The following is a 23,246-nucleotide window of genomic DNA, read 5'->3' on the forward strand; positions in this document are numbered from 1 at the left end:
CACGATGCTTGTCTTTTGAAGTAATTTTTAGCAAATATTTGACATCATAAGCTTCCTTCAGACTGAAAGCGGACAGTACCACGTAACATGATTCAATACATGTATCTGAACACTGAGTTGTGATCATGTTAATTTAATGTTTATTCAATCAACTTCAAGTTGATAAATAAATGGACCTTCATTCAAAAAATTCACACATTTGACCATACTTTGCGAGAATTACATGTACTTGAATTACATCCAACATACCTATGTTTCATTTGAGTTCCGCCAGACCAGGTGTTACTTTCAGCCAGTGCTGCTTGATACTAGTCAAAGATGTGCCACATTTCCCTGTTGTCGATCCCCAATGCCTGTGAGCCTCAAAGCCATTCTCTTCGGCTAATTTTTTTGTGGTGTCCACTATGTGGGGAAACAGTTTGGCAATGGGAGGTCTGCCTCCTTTTGCCCGGGTCTCGTCCTTGTTTGTTGTCCCTTTCCGTTTTGGAGTGTCAAATTCTGCAATAGGAAAAGTAAGCTGGGATAAAAAACATGTCAGGGTAACGGCCTGTGTATCATGAAATGATTGGATGGAAAGGAACTATTGTATGTTGATGTTCCCGATGGATCTTGTGATCAATCTCAAAGGATTTTGTAAATGTTTTGAGTTCCAGATTTCTTTACAAAATACATTGCACCAGATCATGCCAGTGCGCATCAAGTAACAGTCATGGTAATGTGAGGACACTGACAGTTGTGACTTTCGAATGAAATTAAATACACTGATACACCAAAGTTCAACAGCATGTAATGAGGGCAAGATTACCAAGTTTTTACATAACGAGTTTGGAAACACAGTGGGGAAAGTAGCATGAACGTCCACGAGAACATCACAAGCATAGGTCTGTGACGAGATAGAGATTCGTCAGCATAATATGAAATCTACTTCAGCTACACTGTATATGTACATGTATTTTAGTTACAGCATGGAGGAAGTAAAGGTTACAATTCACAGAACATGAGGTTTAGGGAAGACGCCTTATGTAGTCCATCAACTGCTTACGACCAATTATAAAATTTAATGCTAGTTTTTAAACACAACGTTTTCGGTGCTGGAAAATGTGCACCCATGAATTATTAGCCAAGTTATGCATCAAAAGTCCTTGACGTCCATATTGATTTGCCCAGGAAAATGATTCTGACATTTTATACACAAAGTTACTGGGAGGTTTTTCTGAACGATGTATTTGTAGCCATACATTTTTTCTCACTTTGCTAAGTACAAGATTAATACCAAATATTATCACATCCAAATTTACCTTTTAGTGGTCTCCTTTGCTCAAATGGTCTTTCGCGAAGTTGTGCCAAACGGGCAACACCTGGGAGAAGTTCGTTCCCTTAGGAAACCATGTTCGACATGAAGTCTTGACTTGATTTGGTGTTCTTGGACGAAATTGCAAGAAAGACACTATTGTTGGTGACCAAGCGTGCTTAGCTACTGTTGCCAAACACCCAGGGCCATTTCTAAAGAGAGCTCCATTCACCATTATCAAGTGGGAGCTGAAGCGAGGCAGTATTGGGGTACTTAGAAATGGTCATACTTGTGGATATATATTCACATGGTTTGAGTTGCATTACCTGCAGGATTCATGCCATAAATATTTCCCGTTAAATTTTTTTTCTGGTTTGAAACCACTTCACACGTGTATAGACCTAGCCTAAAAACATGCAATCGCAGATTATAAAAGTACCTTTTCTAGCGTAACAACACTATCATAAAATGTATATTATGATGTGCAAAAATCATTCCAAACCGTCTTCAGTTTGCATGTTCGCACAAATGAAGAATTCCTGAATCGTAACCTTTAATGTTGATACATGTAGTGGAAATGGGGGAACTTCTTTTCCGCAGAACGGTTATCAGTATATTCATGAGGTCCAGAGATATCATGCTTATTCATGATGCTTTTTGTTGCGATGGCAAAAGGGTGAACGGCCACCCCGCTCATTAAACCAGTCACGCTTCAGCGAACACCACCGTTGTGTCTGTGAATATTCCCCCTACTTAGCAAAGCCAGACCAATTGGAAAAAATGCAGACAATACACAGAAGAACGGTCAGTCAGTCAATTTAGGGATGATGCCTTAATCAAACTTATAGCCTTACTTATACCCTTACGCCTACATGTAGATGGTCCCGGAACAATGTCCTAATGATGACGTCATTGAGGGATTTATTATTGATTTTTCAACATTCATTTCATCCCATTGACTTTATACACATTTTTAAGGCAATGTTTTGGTCATTTACCTTCCTTCAGTGGTCCTCAAAGTTACAGCCAGCAAAAACCATAGGGCAAATACATGTATAACACTAAGATAATTATGTCATCAAGTGATTTAATGTGAAATTTTGAATTTTTAAATGTGTGCTACATCTTCAAAACTCCATATGAAATGAACCATGGCCTCCACAACATTCTGTTTGCATCTATTGGCAGAATCTACATGTAATTTGGTCTTCAATTCATCTTGTGTGGGTCAAATCACGTGACCCTTCCTTCTGGTCGAAACCAGAAGTGGGCTTATTGTTTAAAAGTGATAATAGATATTGACTTGTTTTCAATGGTGTTAGTCTCTTGGGGTATTTTACTCTTCAAAACATCTACTGATGATGTCATGCAAGCCCTCTTGCGACAGGTTGAAAATTTCCCAAAATGAATTTTGAATAGATGTCTGTGGCCAAGTGTTTTGGAATCGCTAGAAAATTGGTTTGTATGATGATATTTACCCATTCATTACAGGTGAGAAGTTTGGGGCCAATGATGTCATCAGACTGGAAGTTACAATAAAAAGTCTTTTTAGTCTTAAAAATAAGGTTAAAAATCAACCATGAAAGCTGTAAGCGTGAATTGTCCATGAGATGTTAGTTAAATCATTGGAGTCAATTGCATGAAGTGCATAACTGTTGTACTTCTTTACAAGAAGCACTGCTGACAAAGATCATTTACAGTATTTGGGTACTCAAAAACCTCATTCGCATACTGTGCATTAGCTACTTTGTGCGTGGTTGTGCAATATCTACCTGTAATTAAGGCGGCGCACAATGCATGTATGTAGGGCATACATACTCAGGAGCTAGCAAATTTCCAAGCATGTGCCACGGAGAGTGGATCGCATTGTATAGGATGCCAAAAGGGACAAAAACCAAAAGTGTTTAATATCTGTAATCTGTGCTTTTTCCGTGATAACAATAGTTTTTTTGTTATAAAGGTCTAATTGAGGTGAATCCTTTACAATACTTTATCTCCTGAAGTGCATGTCCAATTAGGTTGGGAGTCAATTTCTTTGTTCATCTTTATCGTTCATAAGCACCTAGTCAGTTTCCCTATATGATTTGTTTCATGATTTATGTTCAAAAAGCCTTATCCTCTTTGAGTGATCCCTGTTTACCACTTCCTAGGTTGTATTAATGTGTAACTGGGGTGTAATCCGTGGTTGCATGGTGTTTCAGGTTTAATGGCTTCTGGCTAACACCCACCAACATCGGGCTGGGTAGCTCAGTTGGTAGAGCACTGGTACGATATTCCAGAGGCCGCAGGTTCAAATCTCACTCCAGTCAATTTCTTTGTTCATTGTTATAATCATTCACAAGCACCGAGTCAGTTTCCCTGTATGATTTGTTTCATGGCATAGGTTGAAACTTGGCAGGTATTTTAGAAAAGGAGGTATAATAGCTGAAATTGACCTCATGTGATGATGACAGCATCAACTGACCATGTAACGTGACATTACAAGTACACTTGTCAAAGCAGTATGTCTTGTGAAGAACAACACATCCGATTGGTTTCAAACCTCGCAGATATCTCGAAAGGGGAGGGCTTCAGAAGAACATTAATTGACCTGATGTGTGGATGACACCATCATATGACAAGTCACATGACATTAAAGGTACATTCTTTAAAGTCCAATGTCTCGTGAACCACATGTCTGTTCGGGTTGGAATTAGGAAGACAGCTAGAAGTGTTATAGACAAGGTGGCATGATGTAAAGGATACAAACTTTAATTTGTTATATCTCCTAATGTTCGAAAAGGTTAGAATATTTTGTCATAATGAGGTCAGCAAAATATTATTAGAAACTTTGGGGATGATTTGTAGCTTGTGGATAGATGTTTGAGTAAGAAGTGAGAAATCCAAATCCTGTGTTTTTCAGGGGTTACAGAAAATCCAAAGAAATGTAAATGCAGCTTGAAAACAGAAGCATCTTGTATGTTTCACCAAATTATGAAAAGTTTAAGAACAATGTGCCAAACAAAATTTAGGTCGTGCACTGGTGATATACATGTATCAGAGAAATATTTCAATGATTTCTGTTTTTGACAATTTCATTTAGTTTTGTGTATTTCCTCAAATTAACAATAATGAAAAGGTAATTAGTGCATAATAATTAAATTTTAATTGGATGATTTATTTTGTTTTATAGACTTATAAGTTGCAAATCAAATGGAATTATTAAATGTAACAGTGATGGAAATAGCTGGATTGGCTTTGCATCTTGTGCTAAAAAACGAGACACATGAAACTGATGTGCAATTTTTGCAAATGGAAATTTCTTATAAAATAATGCATGTGGCAAGCTTGCGGCACGGATTGGAAACCTGCCCCGGCCCCTTAAGGCTTCACAGCAAAAATGAAATGTTTAAGAAAACAAACTCACCCGCCACTTTTTGCCCTAGTTTCGTGCAGCACAAGGCCTACGGAGGCCCATAGGACACACCTGTATATAATGTTTACAGTAAAATTGAAAAGTAGTCTTTCTGAAGCTTGTTGGTGCTTCATGTCTTGTATCATTCCTATTCAGTTGCTTATAAAATATGGAAAATTAGCATTTCCATTCAATTTGTATTGCAGGTTCAGATGTTTCTCAGATGCATGAGTTCCTGAAAGATGACCAAGTGATGTATGTCTTAGCACGGCTTGACACCACCTATGATATGTCAACCACTGTTAAGTTTGTCTATGTTCACTGGTGAGTAATTGAGAATTAAGTTATGTTAAGAGATTATTTTGTGTATGAAATAGTATCAAGTTTGTTTCAACGTTGTTTGCTTCATGCCACTATGTATTGAGAAATGTATGTTCTTGTACAGTAGTCTGAGAAAGGTTGTATACTAGTCAGTAATGGGTCAACTTTTTTATGCTCTGCTGTTGAAGTCAACGGTACAGACCTTTTCTGCCTTGTCCTTTTGTGGGTAAATGTGTGCAAACATGAAATACATTGTGAGGACCTCCACACAAAAGAATTCATCATAATGTTGAGTTAGAAGATGTCCATTGTGAATTTTGGCCACAAAACGAGTCCTGTGTAGTGGGAGATCAAATTTCACGCTCTGAGTACAGTCGTTTTCCAATCTCCAGATCTGCCATCAGCTCAAATAGACCTCAAAGTCCAGTGCAATGTGGTCAGTACCCAGTGAGCAGGAAATACATGTACAAGACTACAATTTCCAAATTGTAAACTTTTAATCTGGACAGAGGTTCGACGACATTAACGACGACACTCTATTTCAAATAAATTCTCTGACTGACCGTATAAAATGTATGCTCATGGGAGGTAATGAACCCAGTTGCCTTTTTAAGGGCTACAGCTTTTGATTGACAATGCCTGACCCAGCATTTCTTTTTATTTATAGACCTAGACCACGCGTGGTTTTATTTTTCCCCGCCCCACTGCGTACTCTTTATTTTTATTCTGTGCAGTCAATCCGCCAAAAATAATCATTCTCCCGATCTTAGCATTTCTTTTAATACAACCAATGATAATTGACAATGTTAAGAGCTTATATATTGTTTGGTTGCTGGTTTCTTGTCTATGTCTTGGCAATAGGTATGTTGACGGTTGGGCATGGAGGATGTCAGTTGATGACTGTGGTTTGATAAGCTAGGAGAGCAGTTTATTCGGTACACAGATGCCAAGCTGCAGTCCTCCGTTTATACACAGTAACAGAAAAACGTTTTGAGACTCGGCCTTCTGTTATGCCAAAAAACCTTGTGCGTGGACAATTGTGACAACTCCGCGATTTTGTTTCACCTGTTGGACAAAATTCAAAGTTTTTTTTTCAACAGAAAGCGAAAGCCTTTATTAGTGAAAATTGCCAGCATCAGGTGAGTGTCTGTGATTCTGTCGGCGCACCGCAGCTGCCTACAAGTACCCAGAATGTAGTCATCTGTGAAAGTATTATGCAAATCTGTACCCTTTGTTATGCAGGAACACTAAGTAGGTCAATGGCGCCGACGGTCGGGCAGCCAGGGTGTGCCGACCCCGGGGCGTAGGTCTATTTTAATTTTATTGGAATCCAGTTCCCTAGCCCTTAATTGTTGCACAAGAGTCATGTTCAGTCCTCGAGGTCCTTCTTTATGATTAGCACTTTTGTGCCTCAGAGTTTGTCAGTGTGTGATTGGTTAGCCCAAATTCATTCACTTTGAAATAGTTGGCACTGGCCAGCGCCTTTCACTGCTGTAATGACAACGGCAACTGTCTTCCTTCAGAGGCACAATTTTAAATTCCCAACGACTGCTGGTAATCTGATTGGAGCTTGCCATCCAATCGCAAAGAAATACTTTGTATAAATGTTTGAGGAGATCCACCGGTCACCTATTCGTGGAACCCGTCAGAGAAGTACACACACAGACACAGGAGCTGTCAATTACTGTTTAGAAAGGGGAATTTTTTTTGCCTACTGAATAATTTTTTACTTTTATTTTGATCGGAAAGGCCCTGGGCCGTTAAAAATTTGATGCCCAAATGTTTTTGTGATGTAAATACGCAAATACACGAGAGGGAATTAGAATTCATGTTTATTGTTGGTCAGTTTTTGCATAATTTTTTAGGGAGAAGGGGCGTAGGTTAATTTCAGAATGAAGTCTTTCAATCTTAAAACAAAGACGGGGCATGTATTTCAAAAATCTTGCATGTCTTAGCCTTTTAAATAAGCATTTTTCCCAATACTTAATGACAGCATACCCGTTTTCTGCTTTAGATTTTTGGCGAGCTGCAAAGCAAGTGCAAGCCTATGTAATGCCGATTTTCGGTCTTCTTTCTGTCTGTCGGGCCATCCGCCCTCCAAAGGTGTTAAAATGTGCCATTGAGTGCCGGTTTGCTTCTTCTTGGAATTCCATCAGTATTTAAATCGTCTCATATGGCACTAATGCTTGGAAACTTATGAATTTAATGAAAATTATAAAAGATGAATGTTAACCCTAACCCCTTGGGTGTATGTAAAATCATATTGAAATTGGAGGATTTGTTACTGTTAGGGTTAAAGTTTTGAGTTATTTTGTGTATTTGCCCTGCATTATGTACAGTACATATGGTATGTACTGAACATTTGTGTAATGTACGTCTGTATGTTTAGGTGCACTGATGTTCCCAAACAATCGTGGACGTTAAACAAAAGAATTAATGACCATCCACAATTCCTGATACATCCACGATTGCCAAACGTGTACAAAACATTCCAAAAAGTATGATCAAAAGAGGACAATAGGAACATCCACAATTGCTTAAAAATATGTTTACATGGGTGTACATGTGAGTGTGTAAACGCCTTCAATCGTGGACCTTTAACAATAGGGATAATAGGGTCCACGGTTGCTGAAGAGTCCACGGTTAGAAAACATGTACAAAACATATGGGAGGTCTTCTGCAAAGGTTAAAGTATGAACAAAAGAGGAACAATAAGGAGTCCACGATTGAAGGCGTTTACACACATGTGTGCGTGTATGTATAGACAGTGTTCTGACACATACAAATGTAAATGTACATTATTTGGGGAAAATGCAAAGGATGGGGGGGGACTCCAAGTGAGAGATTAGTATGTTTGTTGGGGGAGGGGTATCTGTAGGAGGAGGATCATGGGGACAAAGTACATGTATGAAGAAAGTGGATGAAATGCTGGATAAGGTTGGTATAATGGTTGGGCTGGATTAGTGGGATGATGGGACAGCCAGAGTAAGAAGTGAAGGGAATAATGGGCAGGGGTGGAGTAGGAGATAGATAGGATGATGGGGTTGGATACAAATTGCAGAACTGTACATGTACCCAGTACTTAAGAGGAATTTTAATTATGCACCATCTGTCAAACTTACAAATGCACTGCTTATATAATCATGCAGGTCCTGTCTGACTGTACTAGCTGGACCCAATTTCTATGGGCATTCCTCTCTCCTGTAAAGAACTGTGAAGCCTTTGTACCTGTGTCTCCCTTGGTGGTGCTCTTTGTTGATTTCATTTTAAATGACAGGCGCCTTTCAACTCACAGTCTGCACACAGCACTGAGTAGGTTTTTTTCTCATAGAGTACAATGAATTGTATTGCTAAGGTTGATAAAATAGCTTGTACATCTGTATTGCAGTCATATGTCAACCAATCTTGTAAAAAATTTTGATGAAGCTTTGTTAGTATTTACTTGTTTGATTTAGTAACCATATTTGTATAACTTGGATGTCTCTTTCCTGTTATTACAAGAAAGAAATTCAAATTCATAACAAGTAATGAGCCATGGCGGCTTTGCCGTTCTAGTTGTGTCTCATGTTTACTATGTTTTTGGTTAAAATTCAATTATCCCGAGTTTACGATCATATCCAGAAACACCCTGTACATCATTTTTTTGTTGACCATGCCAGCAACCTCAAGGTCATAACCCCGGAGCAACTTTGAGAAGTACTTCAAGTGAATTTTTAGACTCAATAGTCTCTAGAAAATGTACGTGTTAAAGTGGTGAATAAAGTGGGTATTTTTGTCTCATAGTTTTCTTTTTTATTAGATATCAGGGATGTGATTGCTCTGTTTTTTTCCAGAATTGCATTTTTTTGGGCCTCAAAAGTTGACCCTTGTGAATCACGCGAATCGGTTGAGAAAATCGGGGGTACAATATGCTAATTAAATATTCATATCGCATTTGCATGCATGCCAAAATAAACGGAAGAATAAACTCACACGTCGGACTACCTCGGACGTCTGCATTATATTTACAATATGCACAGTACATGTACATGTATACAATGTACATGTACATGTATGTAATGTACACTACTGTGCAACGTACATGTACTTTTATATTCCTCACATGTCCTCATATCTGAGAACGAGGTTTTACAAGACTGGTATTTCACGTGCATTATACATGAGTAAAATGTGAAACCTGGTGCTCGTATCGAGCCCAGCTGCATCGCATGTACGATCACCACTGTGTAAACCGTACGCACACGATTTGACTTCAGACACATGAGAACGATGTCAACACACGCATGCTCCATTGGCTGCAGGCTTCTCCCATAGAGACATGTTCTCGGTGTTGGTGTGCACGTGGGAGTAGTATGGTTCACATTGTTGTATGCGTATATGTACATCCATGTTGCATTCTGGGCTCGATACGTGTACTGCTCTATGTAGTCTAGTTCCTGCAGACGTTGAATGCAGTATCAGTAAGGTAATTCACTTGTTTGAAGATCAAATTAACATAATTTTGCAGTTCGTGTACATGTGCACATTCGTAGTATCATACCGTGTGCGTGTGTACAGTTGTACACGTGCATACGGGTACATGTACAGTACAAAGTCAGAGCCAACGTGTCGCTCTCCAAGTTCAACAAGAAAATTCTCTCAAAAGGAGACTTGTTAGCAAGAGAGCTAGATAAATATGTCACCAATAACTTTAAATGGAATTGGTTGGAAAAGCATGTCATGGTGGACGGCCTGAAAGTGCAGTTAAGCCAGTGTTTTGTCAAACCAACACTCACAGGAAAAGTACTCTATACTTTCTGCCATGATGATGGGGCTGCATACCCGCGGGTAATAGTAGTTTATTTTACTTTTGCAGTCCCAGACCCTCATAACTGTTATTTGTCTTGTTATGTATTCAGATTTTTCTGAACTTTGCTTTGTTTGTTCTCGTGATGGTCAAATAAATAATAATAATAATAACATCAAGTATGCGGCCAGCGGCAAAAAAGCCCTGGTATCGCACGCCAAACTCTCCTAGCATGTAAAGGCTTGGTGAGTTCAACGTGAAAATCTGAAGCTGGTGCTAGACAGGCATCGTTGCTAAAATCACATGTAATCACATTTGTGGCATGTTTGGAAAGAATTCCAGTCCATAGGCTGATGGACAACACTAATTTTACCCTGCAGCGACCTTTTTTTTTTTAGTACATGTATGTCCCAAAAGCAACAAAATATTGAAGCATATCAAATTATTAGGCCGAACAAAAATTTACTTACATTAAAATGCTTTCTGAAACAAATTAAATTTCCCATTTTTTAAAAAGTAATTGAAGCTACATGTACAAATAGTTTCCTTAATTAAGCAGTTTCAGGGTAAGTGTGAATGATAAACTTTTTTTAATGATTTTATTTACTGAAGCATTGCACTTCTCTTTTATTCAGGCGTAGGTTCTTGGAGTGTTGGCAGAGCACAGTATACCTATGACCATGGCACAAGTAGTTATTGAACCAGCTTATTAGCTTACAGTACAAAGGATACCCTTGTGCTCACTTGTAGCTCCCTGCCAATGGACAGAACATCAGCAGGCTACAAGATGCATGGTCTGAAAAAAACTTTCCGTGATAAGACTCTTAAACACATGAAGACTGCACTATTCTGCCTTCTGTGTTCGCAGTACTGGTGAGCTACTACTCTGCTGATGAGGGTCGAATCATGGTTGAGCATCTTGCAGCTGTCGAGTTAATCAGGGTTAATACAGACTCTATCATGAAAGCCCTGGATGACCCCTTTCGAAAACATGAAATCCCCTGGAAAAACCTCATGGCCATCTTGACGGATTCCTGTTATGGGACATGCAATGTGGGGGCAGAGTTACGATTTCTATATTTTGATCTTCTGTGCAATATGCAGTCGCTTTATAATTTGTAACTTTTAAATTTGTTTTTGCATTTTTATGACCTTTTTTGTATCTGGTTCGTACATATGTTGTTGTGTTGTTATTTTTGTGTACACAAGGGTCCCCAGTTAGTGGGCCTGTTTGCCTGTTCGGGGTTTCCCTTTTGCACCACAGGTTGGTTTCCATGTTTTGTGCAATAAAGGTAATAAACTAAACTGATGAGAGGACCAAAGAGTGGTCTTGAGGTGCAGATAAGAAAGAACAAATATTCAGAATTACTGGATGTTACACAATGCTTGCAAAAAGTTTTATGAGCCTTTCGAGCATCATGTTGAAGGCCTCTTAAATAATGTTATCATTGACCATCGGTGGTCAGTTGAGCTCAAGGAGTTACTCTAGGAGGTTTGTGAGCTTTGGAATATCTCATTTATGGTGCCAGAGAGGTTCATAAGCTACCGGTGGCTGTCATGCTACGATTGCTCACTTTTAACGCTTCGCATGTGGGATGCCTATCAGGTATTTTACTATGGCTTCATGACAAGAGGACAGAGCCGTGTATCTCAGTGAGATTATGGTGATTTTCCGGAGACATGATATCAGCAAATATGCACATGAAAAGGCTTAGGGAGATTTGGAAAGTGCTTGGTTCCAAGAACATGACTGATGATGGTGTAGCGGTCTCCAGAGACGGAGCCTCACGCGTGCCTTTGGTCGACCCGAAGAGCAGCTGTATAGGCGACCAGGAGGGCAGGTCCGTTTGGAGGCAGTCTACCGCCAGGCGCCGAAGCCCAACAAGTTGCACCCACGGGTCTGGTCTCGGGGGCTGGCAGAAAGGGGGCCGGTACCGTGGGTTATTGGTACTGGGGGATTTCCTGGACGAACTCAATAAAGACTCTGGTTTGCTTCAAATTTGATTGGTTGATTATTTTAATATTGGCACTCTCTTAAACAGGAGACTCCTAAATAGGCAACTCCTAATTAGGCGGCTTGTGGATTTGCAAATTGTTTACACCACCTACGTCTTTACTTGCACTGTTTACTGCTGAATTACGTAAAAGATGACCATAAAAGAGATGTGAGTGCTTATCAGGACTAATTACAATAATTGAATGAAGTTGCACTAACCTAGTGCCCAGTAATCACTCTCCAGCACAGCGTTCTGCTCTGACAGCCAAACCAAGCAGCAGTACGAACTCGTCACGCACAAATATGACCGAACAACAGAAAGACAGGAAAGACCGCGAGTAGCTCGCGCGCACTCCTTATATACCCATGCGCGGGTTATGATTATGGGATATAAATGCTTAACTGCAAATGATTAAAGAGGGTGCTCTAACCACCCCACTATTTCGCTACAATGGGAAGAAGCGCAAGCAATGCATCATTTCCAAAGTTTTGTTCCAAGCGAAGTCGCTCCTTACACTTTGTTTTTACCAGGCAGTGCTTCTTCTGAAGAGTTACGTAGTGCTCTTTCAGTCAAAGCAGCCTATGGTCCATGTCCTTGCCGACTAACAAGAATAGCTGTTCAGAGACTTCCTGTCATGTTACATCAAACAGGAAGAGGTCATTGGAAAGTCACCAACATGTACATGTAGTTAGCTTAAAGCTACACATATGCCTCTAACTGATAGCAAGTTTCTGAAGAAGCATATGTTCGTCGGGTCAAAGGCAAAAGACATTTTGAAAATGATGAATGCCACTGATTCGCTCTTGTTGGAGTTTAACCACCGAACATTATCTGCTTACCAAGCATGTGGCAAATACCTCCAGAGAAAGCTACCTCTTGACAGTCCTGTACTCAAGGCATTGTCAAGTATAGTTCCAGCAGCACATGGCCACCATATGTCCCGTAAACTGTTAAAAGAGCTACTTCCCCTATTGCCATCTTCAATGCTCAGTGATTCGAAAGAGACAGCTGGGACCTTGAAGTTCATAGGTAAAGTATTGTATAACTCAAAAGTAATATACATGTTATGCTTTTTTTATTTCAAAAGTTAAAATCTGTGAAGCTTATCATTAAATCAGTTTTTAAGACGATTTTGCTTTGTAAATATTGCCTCTTTATGTACATGTAGGTACATGGTAGATCATCACCTCCCCCCAATGCCAGACGAGATGCAGATCGATGAGTGGTGGACACATATCCTGAAGAGTGGCTCCTATCCTTCCTTGTGCAAAGTTCTGACAGTTTGTTCCATCGTCTCAGGCCCACAGGTGAGTACATCTACGTGAACATGCCTATGGTGTTACAAAATTGTTTTAGTAAAGACTAAAGATTTTTCATAAACTGTTACAGGTTGGCATTTTTTGCATTGGGAGTTTAATTAAAGTAACTAAATTTCTATTTTGCACTGACAGGTTATATCTTCCTTCAATACTATGGGTGATGTGATGAGATGTAAAAGTAGTAGGATGAAGGAGGATACATATGGGGCCATTCAATGTGTCAGGTCTGCTCTAAGGGCAAGGAGGACAACAGCGACCAAGGAGACATTGAAGGAGCCAGTAGACAGAACCTTAGAAACATTAGGAATTTAAGTTTTGTATATCATCTGAAGTTGAAACCTCTAAGAGACGAGGGAAAAACAACGGAGGATTATGGAAATTAAGAAAGCTGTGCATAGCAAGAAGGCTGCCAAACAATCCCTAGATGAAAAGAGCAAAATGGAACAGATCAGACACCTGAACCTACAGGGGAAGAAGGCAAGGACCACGGTTCTTCAAAATTTGGCCAAGAGAGTGCAGGAGAAAAAGAAATCCCACACTAGAACTTGGATTGTCAATAAATCATGTCTTGAAGCTAGTGTCGAAAATCATAAGACAGACAGAAAATAAAATACAAATGTCTGTCCATGACACAATTTGTGTTGGAAAGACTACTTACATGGATAGGGGCTTCAGTTGATGAGTCTTCACATTCTTGCAGGTACACACCGGCCTACGTGTGCATGCCGTTTAGTTTTGTCGTCATCCAAGGCAATCAAAAGCCTTGTGATTTAAAAATCCCAGGATCGATGATTTCACACATGTATTTGCTTTTTTAATCTCATATGCACATTAAAATTTTTTTATACGACAGAGGATTTTATTATTCTAAACACATTACAATATATTTGATTAATTCGCTGGTGTTTTCATGAAGTGACAAAAACCTGCTGGCAGAAAATTGAATCTTTTTTAATCGGGAGTTTTTCCTGCCATTTTACTTCCTTTGATCTGATGAACAAATTAGCAGAGTTTCAAAGCAAAATGTTGTTTAATTTCATAGCAGCTGTAAACAAATAACCAACAAAAAGGTTAGCCTCTGTGTTTCTCTATTTTCATGAAGTAACAAAAAGTCACATCATTTAATCCTTGCACAAGCCTGGGTGTACACGTCTGTGCAAACGATGCTGTACGTAAACACCCGCGCGTGTGTTGAAATGCAGGAAAGCGTTGTCCATGTGTGATTTTTGCCAAGTTGCAGCATATAGAGAGTCTGCTTTTTTGTGACAGTCTGAGAAAAATTCACCTTATTTGTGTCACCGACGCTTTGAGTTGCAGATGCGGTGCCCACTTTACACATTCCAAAAATAACCAGTAGATATACATGAACATGTACTTGTACACCGAGCGTCTGTCTGTGCACCACCCATAGAATGTTCGGGTTGACTGCGGTTGCTGCGGCAGGCATGCATAATTCAAGAGCATTAGCATAACAATTGCGTTCATCCTGGGGCTGCCTCATTAAATGTTCTTTTCGTGAGTGAACTTCGATGCGGTCGCCGCAGTTCCTAGCAACAGGGCTTAACCACGGTGACCACGTGCAGTTAAACTGCAGCGACCTTTTAGACAAGCTCTTTAATGGCTGATGCCTGTAGTCTCACTACTGTCCCCCCAGCTTTGAACATTGTTCCGCTACCACCGCTACCATCAGCCTCTTGTCCACCATATTGCATGACAATTCTCAGTATAAGATGTGTGTTCATCATAGTGATAAATACAGCTGCTTTGACGTTTTTAGAGAAGGCTTTGATGACAGTCTCAGGACTTGCTAAGTTCAGAAGGAATTGGGGTTCTACAGAAGGTATAAGGTCTAATATGTTGTTGGCTGACACATCATGTCATTTAAAAGTGGCTTGCAGTTTTATTCATAACATGGTCCAGTCTTAAGGGCCAGCAGTGTTCTAACCTGATTTGGACTTGTAATACTGAAGCTATAGTGCTTTGAAGGGTGCACATTTAATATCATGTGACCTGTCACCTCATGACATCGTAACATGAGGTCAGTAGCATGACATTTCTAAATCAAGACCGGAGTGAGCTAAGGGTGCCTTCATCTTCATTCCTTTTCCTCCCGATTATTGACTGGGTGATGAAGATGACAGCTGACCAGAAAAGGAATGGTATACAGTGGATACTTTGGTCTCGGCTTGATGACCTGGACTTTGCTGATAATTTGGCTCTACTGTCCCACAACCAGCAGCAGATGCAGGACAAGCTAGCCCGCAAGACTCGAGGACTCGTCTGTAAAAGTAGGCCTGAACATCCACCAAAAGAAGACGAAATTCTTTAAGATGAACAGTACGTGTACTGACACTCTATTGCTACAACGAAATGCTCTTGAGGAGGTGGACTCCTTCACCTACCTAAGCATCATCAATAGGGAGGGAGGGATAGATGCAGGCCAGGATTGGGAAGGTTTGGGTAGCCTTTCTATAGCTCCAGACAGTGTTGGACTCCAGGGGACTTCGAAGGGTGTTATTGTTGGTACTATGAGGCTCATTCAAGATACTCCCTTAACTACCTTAACTATATGCGGTAGCATATTGGAAGGCCTTAGCTGGCCGTTTAGGGGAAACACGCTAGGAACTAGTCATGCCCCATTTCTGCTGGCAAGAAGGACGAGGATAAAGGGTTAGTCATTTGAACAGGGGCACTGGCTAAGCCCCTGTCTCCAAGGTCCATTGCTGGTCTACTGAGCCAGCCAGGACCCCTTAGAGTGTACTCCTTCTAACATTTCCCGTGCATGTCTTGCCATCACTGGCAAGTACACCCCATCTATCGATTGCCATGACCCAGAGGAACTCACAGGCCACCTGCGTCAGTATTCTCCTGGAAACTGCAGTAGGCATTAGTCGCAGTTTTGCTTCAGAGAGAAAATAACCTCACCAGTAAGATCGACCAAGTGTACCTCTGCTCGCCCCATCACCGAAAGCACCAGTGCAGGCTTCCCGCACTCAGCTGGGTCCACCCCACCTGCTACACCATCCGGCCAAGGCACCTAACACACTAAAAGATTTCCATGAGTGTTGTAGAGCCCACTGGATTCTTACCCTGTCAAGGCTTCAGACCACCACAGCCCATCCACGGCTCCAGTTTTCAACTGGGCATCTCCGGGACATATCTGACCATGCCTTGACTGGTCTTTCAGCCTGGAATGATACAGCCCGCACTGGCGAAAACCAGCAGTGCTCCTCTGCAGGGAACATGGACCTTGCTTCTGTTTCAGCAGTTGTATCTTAGTCAGGGAGCACGGGCTTCACTATGTGACAGTTCAATTGTAATAGCCTATTATTTCAACCGTCAAGTTGCGACACTTTTCCACCAGTTATGCATTTTAACAGGGGAAACTTGTAATGGATGGAAGACCATGTGATCAACCTTGAGCAGTCCTTATCCCAGGGCTTGATAATACAGTGGCGGACATGTTCTCCCTCTTTGAGTGATGCCACCCTGAATGCCAGCACTGAGTTGGCCTCCCTCCTGCCCGTTGCTACTTCCAGAGGAAACAGTGAACTGCAGTCCGTTGTGAAGGTCGCATTTACTAGGAGCCATATGATGTCCGCCTCATCCCAACGTACACCACAGACAGGCAACATGCTCGCACTGATGCACGAGTCTGAACATGGCATCAAAAAAGATCAACAATTAGTTCCATCGTTGAGGTAGAAGAACCTAATCAAGTTTTAAATTACGCTGATTATTGACAGAAACAAAGATAACGTGTTGGTCAACCTTCACTTTCGAGAAGAAATCTGTTATTTTTCATTTCATTCTGGGATAGCATAGTGAGCAACCAGTACAAGTACCGAAACAATTATATGTCAACCTCAACCCCCATGGACTTCCTCATGTGAGAATGGGCGCAACATGGCAGCTAATAATTGCCATAGGAACAAAGTTGATTACAAGTATGATCGATTGCTGGTAACAAGTATAGCTTCCTGTGTTCATTTTGTGACAGGTTAATAGATATTGTGCTGTCATTAACTATTTATAAGTAAGGGAACCCAACCACCAGCATTGATACGTTTGAACCTCTAAACTGTAGTCCCAGCATACACTGCAGCGTATTTTCTATTTTGGAATGGTTAATGGGGGGGGGGAAGCATGGGGAAAGACTGAATTTCATCTCGGGTTTTATTTTCACATTTTTTGGGATCTAGATTACACAAGTGTTGAATTACACGTAAGTATAGTGCACAGCTTGATTGCACTGCCAGGCCATGCTTAAAAAACAAAATGGCTCACTAGCTAAAATGCTACCAGCTGGACAGTCTTTGCTATCAAATTTGCCAACCCAGACTGGCCATCATTCCCCGATGAACATGGTCAAAGCTATATCAGGGCCCGTGATCTAAGGTATCCACATCTGCAAGTATCTACATCTTGTCTTATTTTCTGGGGCTTGCCCTTCAGACATCTACAAGGCTACAGGTTGAAAGTCTTCCTCTACCTTCAACATTTGCCATCTGATAGATATCTTCAGGTTGACTCCGCACGTGGCAAGGTGGTCTTACTGTCAGCAGAGCAGAGGTCAAGGTGACCTCCTGCAGACCAGGCAAATGACAAGTCATTGTAATGACCTCATTTTGATGAGTCTGGTCTTTGACCTACATGTACTCTAGTGGTGCATCTGTTGTAGTCAACCCCCCACCTGAGACTGGTGCTACACTGCATATGTAGTAACTGTTTGGGCAGATAAATGTAGTGGACTCCTCCCCCACATACATGTGAGGGGCAGATGTGCCGAATATGGTTCCTACTCAAACTGTCCCCACCTGCCTGTCCTCCCCATTCTTGCACTGACTTGAGTTACCTTCAGTAAGAAGGAAGATTATGACAGCTTGACTGTAATGCAGTTTGGGATGTCAGGGTGCTCTATGTATTCAGCGAATATCAATAGGTGCATGGGAAATTTGCATATGTACTGACTATTTGGGTATTTATTGTCTAGCAGACTTGTCCCACATGAATGTGGGGGAGGACTTTATAACAAACATTTTAGGTCACTCGACCTGTCATCCAATGACGTCATCATCACATGGTGTCCATTTTCGTCTATCACACTTCCCTCTATAAACTTACCCTTACAAAAATGTCCCATGAGGGTATCCCATGGGAACATTTTCCATGGGATTACATGGTGAATTGGCCACTATGAAGCATGGGATTTTTACCCATGGGATTTTGCGCATGTGTATTTTAAGAACCCCATGTAATCTCCCAAAATATTCCCATGGTGATTCAATTGTCATATACCATGATGATTTTCCCACACATCCAATGGTGATTTACCCATGTGTCCCATGGTGATTTACCCTTGTGTCCCATAGTGATTTTCCCATGCGTCCCATGGTGGTTGCCCCATTTGTGTCATGGTGGTTGCCTCATTTGTCCCATGGTGATTGTCCCATGCATCCCATGGTGATTTTCCCATTTGTCCCGTGGTGGTTGCCCCATTTGTCCCATGGGGATTGTCCCATGCATCCCATGGTGATTTTCCCATGCGTCCTATGGTGATTTTCCCATGTCGATTGTCCCTTGCATCTCATGGTGATTGTTCCATGTCAATTGTTCCTTGCGTCCCATGGTGATTTACCCATGCCTCCCATGGTGATTTACCCATGCCTCCCATGGTGAATGTCCTGTGCATCTCATGGTGACGGGCAAAGTTGCAGTCATCAAATCAACATTCCATTGCAAACTGTGTACTAATGTGTACTGCAGCTAATGTGGTTTACAATACAACAAAGCCTCTAAGTGTACCTGTGTAGATGCCATATCAGTGCAAATCTCAGTGTTCTCTTGATGATTGCAAACATTTGAATAGTGTTTGTGTGGCGTTTCCGTGGTGTCCGCATACAAATCACATTGTATTCCGATGTAGAGTATAAAAACCCTATGGTGTTCCCATACTGATCATAAAAGCACCATGGTGTTCCCATGCAGATCATAAAAACCCTGTGGTGTTCCCATGCTGATCATAAAAGCACCATGGTGTTCCCATGCTGATCATAAAAACCCTGTGGTGTTCCCATGCTGATCGTAAAAACCCCATGGTGTTCCCATGCTGATCATAAAAACCCCATGGTGTTCCCATGCTGATCATAAAAGCCTCATGGTGTTCCCATGGTATCCACAAAATTACCTATGGTGATCACTTCAACCAACTTTTTTTTGCCAGTCCCATGGCGTACACATGGGGTCCCATGGGATGCCCATGGAATGCCCATGGGATCTGCATGGGACATTTTTGTAAGGGTAGGGCCAGAGTAAAGGTTCCCGCGATGACATATATTTTGGTTGTACATATGTTAGCGCAATACACGTTTACTAAATTCTAGTGCAGGAAATCCTCAATGCATGCAAAAGCTAGGAATGCCGATATACATGTACAAGATACATAAATTGGATAAACTGCACATGCAATGCTTTATGCATGATGGGTAAACTACATGCACAATGTCCTGTATGTCTTGGGAACACTGCACGTGCAATGGGTCCTTGCTCTTTCCTCCTAGAGTTCTTTTTACCACAAGTGTGAATTTTAGAACTGTGAATAAGCAATGTGCATAGACATGTCCCTATAAACTGTGGCACGTCATCACTAAACAAAAGCCTCATGCCTTGTATATGTAAATCTGATTACGATAAAAAACGAACTACATGAAGTTGATCAGTTTGGCATGGCCAGTGCACAACAAACCAACATAATGCTTACATGTACTTCGTTGGTGCATGGGTACATTCCTTTGTACATGAACAGATCAAATGGGATAATTATAATCCACCATGGGTGAAAGAGATCTTACATGTACATCTTCAGTGTTCTCCACAGCCTAAAATTATTGCAGGGCGACACATGATGCAGGTGCATAACGTGAAGCCATTATGACATAGGGTCTAGGGCCTGCTCAAGGGCCCCAGGAAACTTTGGATTATAGATGCTTTGAGGTGCAATCTGAGGTATTTCCTGGGCACTTTCTTTAGACTTCTTGAATCAGATCTGCTCATGTTGAAATGAAGGCAAGATTGTTTTCGGGAGGTTGTCATACGTTGATCTTTTTGGGGGGTATTTTCTTTGTTTTACTGATCTGAACTCCCCTTCAAGTGGATGGTTCAGAATTACATGTACAGTGTGTATGTGCTCACAGTGCGAGTGGATGATGTGCAGTCACTTCCCTAATTCCAGATCTCAAAAATAACTCCATAGTAATGTAACCCGTGGTTCACATTTCAAAATAGCAGGAACCAAATTTCATATTAATTTAATTTCCTTTTGAAAAAACTCTTGACCTCACACAACTCAGAATTTAACGTATGTACAAAAGAGATTTTGTTTTATTGGAGGGGATATACAAGCCAATCAATATGAGAAATATTAAGTGAATCCAGAGAGCACCAATTCAGATGGCCATAAATTGAAATAGGAGATTTACAGAAAAATGCTGGATCTTGTTAAGTTAGAATACACTTTGAGCTCAAGAAAAAAATGGCACCAAAGTTCTAGATTAGAGATGAGTTGCAATGAGTTGTTCCAAGGTGGGAGAACAGGAGTCTGTCATATTGTGTAGCCAGTTGGCAAAGTGAAGAGCAAAAGTTCAGCAGGAGAAATGTAATGCAAAGGAATACGTATGGATCTTGCTAGGTTGATGTTGGTGATTAATGCCAAAGATGCCAAGGTGTACTTGTGCTGTGTCTGCAAGTCACAATATATGAAGCTTGGTGGCTGAGATGCCTGGCAACAGCTCTTCAGGTGGACTACAGAAACTCCCGTCCGGCACCCTCTTTCAGAACATGCAGATCAGTAACTAAGATAGAGAGCCTAAGATAGAGAGCATAGTGGTCCATGCCACATTAGTAATATAAAAACAGTTACAAGGTCAGACCAGCTCAACCGACTTTCTATGGGTTACGTGCTTTGGTAGCTGTACATTTTGTATAAACCTCAAAATAAAATACCATCGTGCATGTAACTTGTAAATTAACATGTAAAGGGAAAATATATCTGAGGCACTGACTTAAAACAAATCTTAAAACTAGACAGGATCACCCTAGGAATACATTTCTCAGTCCAACATATCATAAAGTAGGAATCAGTTGGCGAAAACTCCAACTCTTAATCAGACTGTTTATATATAGGTCTATATGAAAACAAAGTCTAAAGCTTGACCAAGAGACAATTCGTATCTCTAACTTCTGATTAATTCAGTGCATATCAGAATCTACTGAATATTCACGAAACCCTGTTCAAATAAACCATAGAAAAGCTTTGCAAAAGCATCAGTCCTAACTGTAGGACTACTGTCAGTCGTTAACTTACACCATGGATGTGATGGATAATAAGTCCTGACTTACACATACAGTGTATATTCAAAATCTGCAGATGAGCACTCAGCTGAAGTTCATAGCTTTCACAGCTTGGGTAAGGTGTGAACAACAACTAGGGATTAAGTGTCGCAACATCCTGCTGATCTCCTGAAAAGTTTACTGGGAATGTACACACTGGTGTACTAGTCAGAGAATAAAGTCAGTGGATACAAAGAGCATCCTGTGATCTCCTAGGAAAGCAGGAACATTAGAGATAAACAAAATAAAGAGTAGGCTATTTGACAAAAGGAATAGGCAATAGATCAAAGGTTCACGACCGGAACACTGCATTCTTACCAGTAGAAAAGTCAAAAGCTCAGGAAAGAACAATTACAGTATGCAAAAGGAATACATAGTCATATACAAATAAAATGTGAAATTATAACCCAAGACCTCTTTTAGAATGGGGTTACATCAAGATTCCAGTGACAAAATCCTATAATACCGGTGAAATATAGTCAGTAGTCCACCTCATGTATTGTAAAAACTACATGTACAAAATTACTTTTAACATTAAAGTTTTTAATTTGGACTAACCGGATCGTCAAAGGTGACAACACTTCCAGTTCTGAGTCTGTTTAACCAGTTTCGAAAAATAGTGACAAGTTTTTTTCTCATATAAAAAGCTGGCTAGAGCCATTGTAGCAAGCTTCTCTTCTAATTGAGAATTTCTTGATTTTGTGCTTTTGTACTACATGTGTTCTGCATTCTGCTTTGATCACAAATGGTGTGAGGTGCTTTTCTGTTGTGCTGAATAATGATGGCAAACTCATCATGTTTGTTCCATAAAGTGTAGTAAACATCTTTGCATTCAAATGAACTGTGAAGATGATGGAGAATAGGGAAAATCCAATGGGAAAAAGAGCAAGGCGGTGAGAATTTGGCTGGGTAGCAAAACTTTAGCTGGGCGGTCTAATCTTTTGGCAGGGTGGCCCACCCTGCTAAAACCCCTCATGGAGAACTCTGTCTTTCCTAAATGCCGATGCCACTTGTTCTGGATTGGATCGAAGCTTCTTTATGCTTAAAAAAATCTACGTAGGAATCCACTTTTCAGCCAGAACCACCCTAACAAGTAATTTCCTGACAAACTATATATATTGAAATTTTGTCCATGTAACAAAATTCCAGTTCAATGTTAAAATGCAGTACATTTTAAATGGTTAAAAACAGGCATGGATCGAAGGCAAATGCACCTGGCCCTGACGTCCGACACAATTCATTATGAGCGTGTAGTTGGGTACATTTTAAAATGTACATATTTGCATGCCAAATCCAGAAAAAAATGACATGCTGTATATTTAGTCAACAGATTTTTAAGTAATAAGGGAGACACAGAGCATTTTTAATCAATATACAATGGATGTAAGAGTTTCTATGACTTTAGTCTAACAAGATGAACGTAGATCAAATGTTATGAACATGAAACATTTGGCCCTGCAATATATTTGGCTCCTGTTATTATCCTTCCTCACAAGTCAGAGTGCGAGTTGGGAATCTGGCAAAATTGCTTTTATTAATTTTCTGGAAAATGACATTTGTACAAAATTTTTACTTCTTAAAAACCTCACCAGGAAATACAGTTTTGGAGACCGAACCAAAAGGTTTTCCTTTGGAAGTGATCTGGAATGATCCAAAATCTTGAGCTTTGAAACAGCTATACATTGTTCATGTATATCTACTGTATTTCACTCAACAAATGGTATAACCCATCAGACGTCATGTAGAAAAG

At 40.6% G+C, this 23,246-nt stretch overlaps 1 protein-coding gene across 9 annotated transcripts in view; it reads left to right on the forward strand.

The window, feature by feature from the left end:
* The window catches only part of LOC110988584 (uncharacterized), a 150,181-nt gene that overhangs the window by 44,358 nt on the left and 82,577 nt on the right, over nt 1–23,246 (forward strand). For 8 of the 9 annotated variants that reach the window (XM_087135698.1, XM_087135699.1, XM_022252258.2 and 5 more), the window contains exon 3: nt 4,892–5,009. In XM_087135698.1, the coding sequence (XP_086991824.1) occupies nt 4,892–5,009 (118 nt within the window). Of the gene's footprint in view, nt 1–3,840; nt 3,930–4,891; nt 5,010–23,246 lie in introns of all 9 variants that reach the window. The other variant, XM_087135702.1, reaches the window with a different exon arrangement.

Source organism: Acanthaster planci, linkage group LG04 (assembly GCF_054643075.1).
Source record: "Acanthaster planci isolate LZ-2023a linkage group LG04, COTS_SCS, whole genome shotgun sequence".
Taxonomy (NCBI): Eukaryota; Metazoa; Echinodermata; class Asteroidea; order Valvatida; family Acanthasteridae; genus Acanthaster; species Acanthaster planci.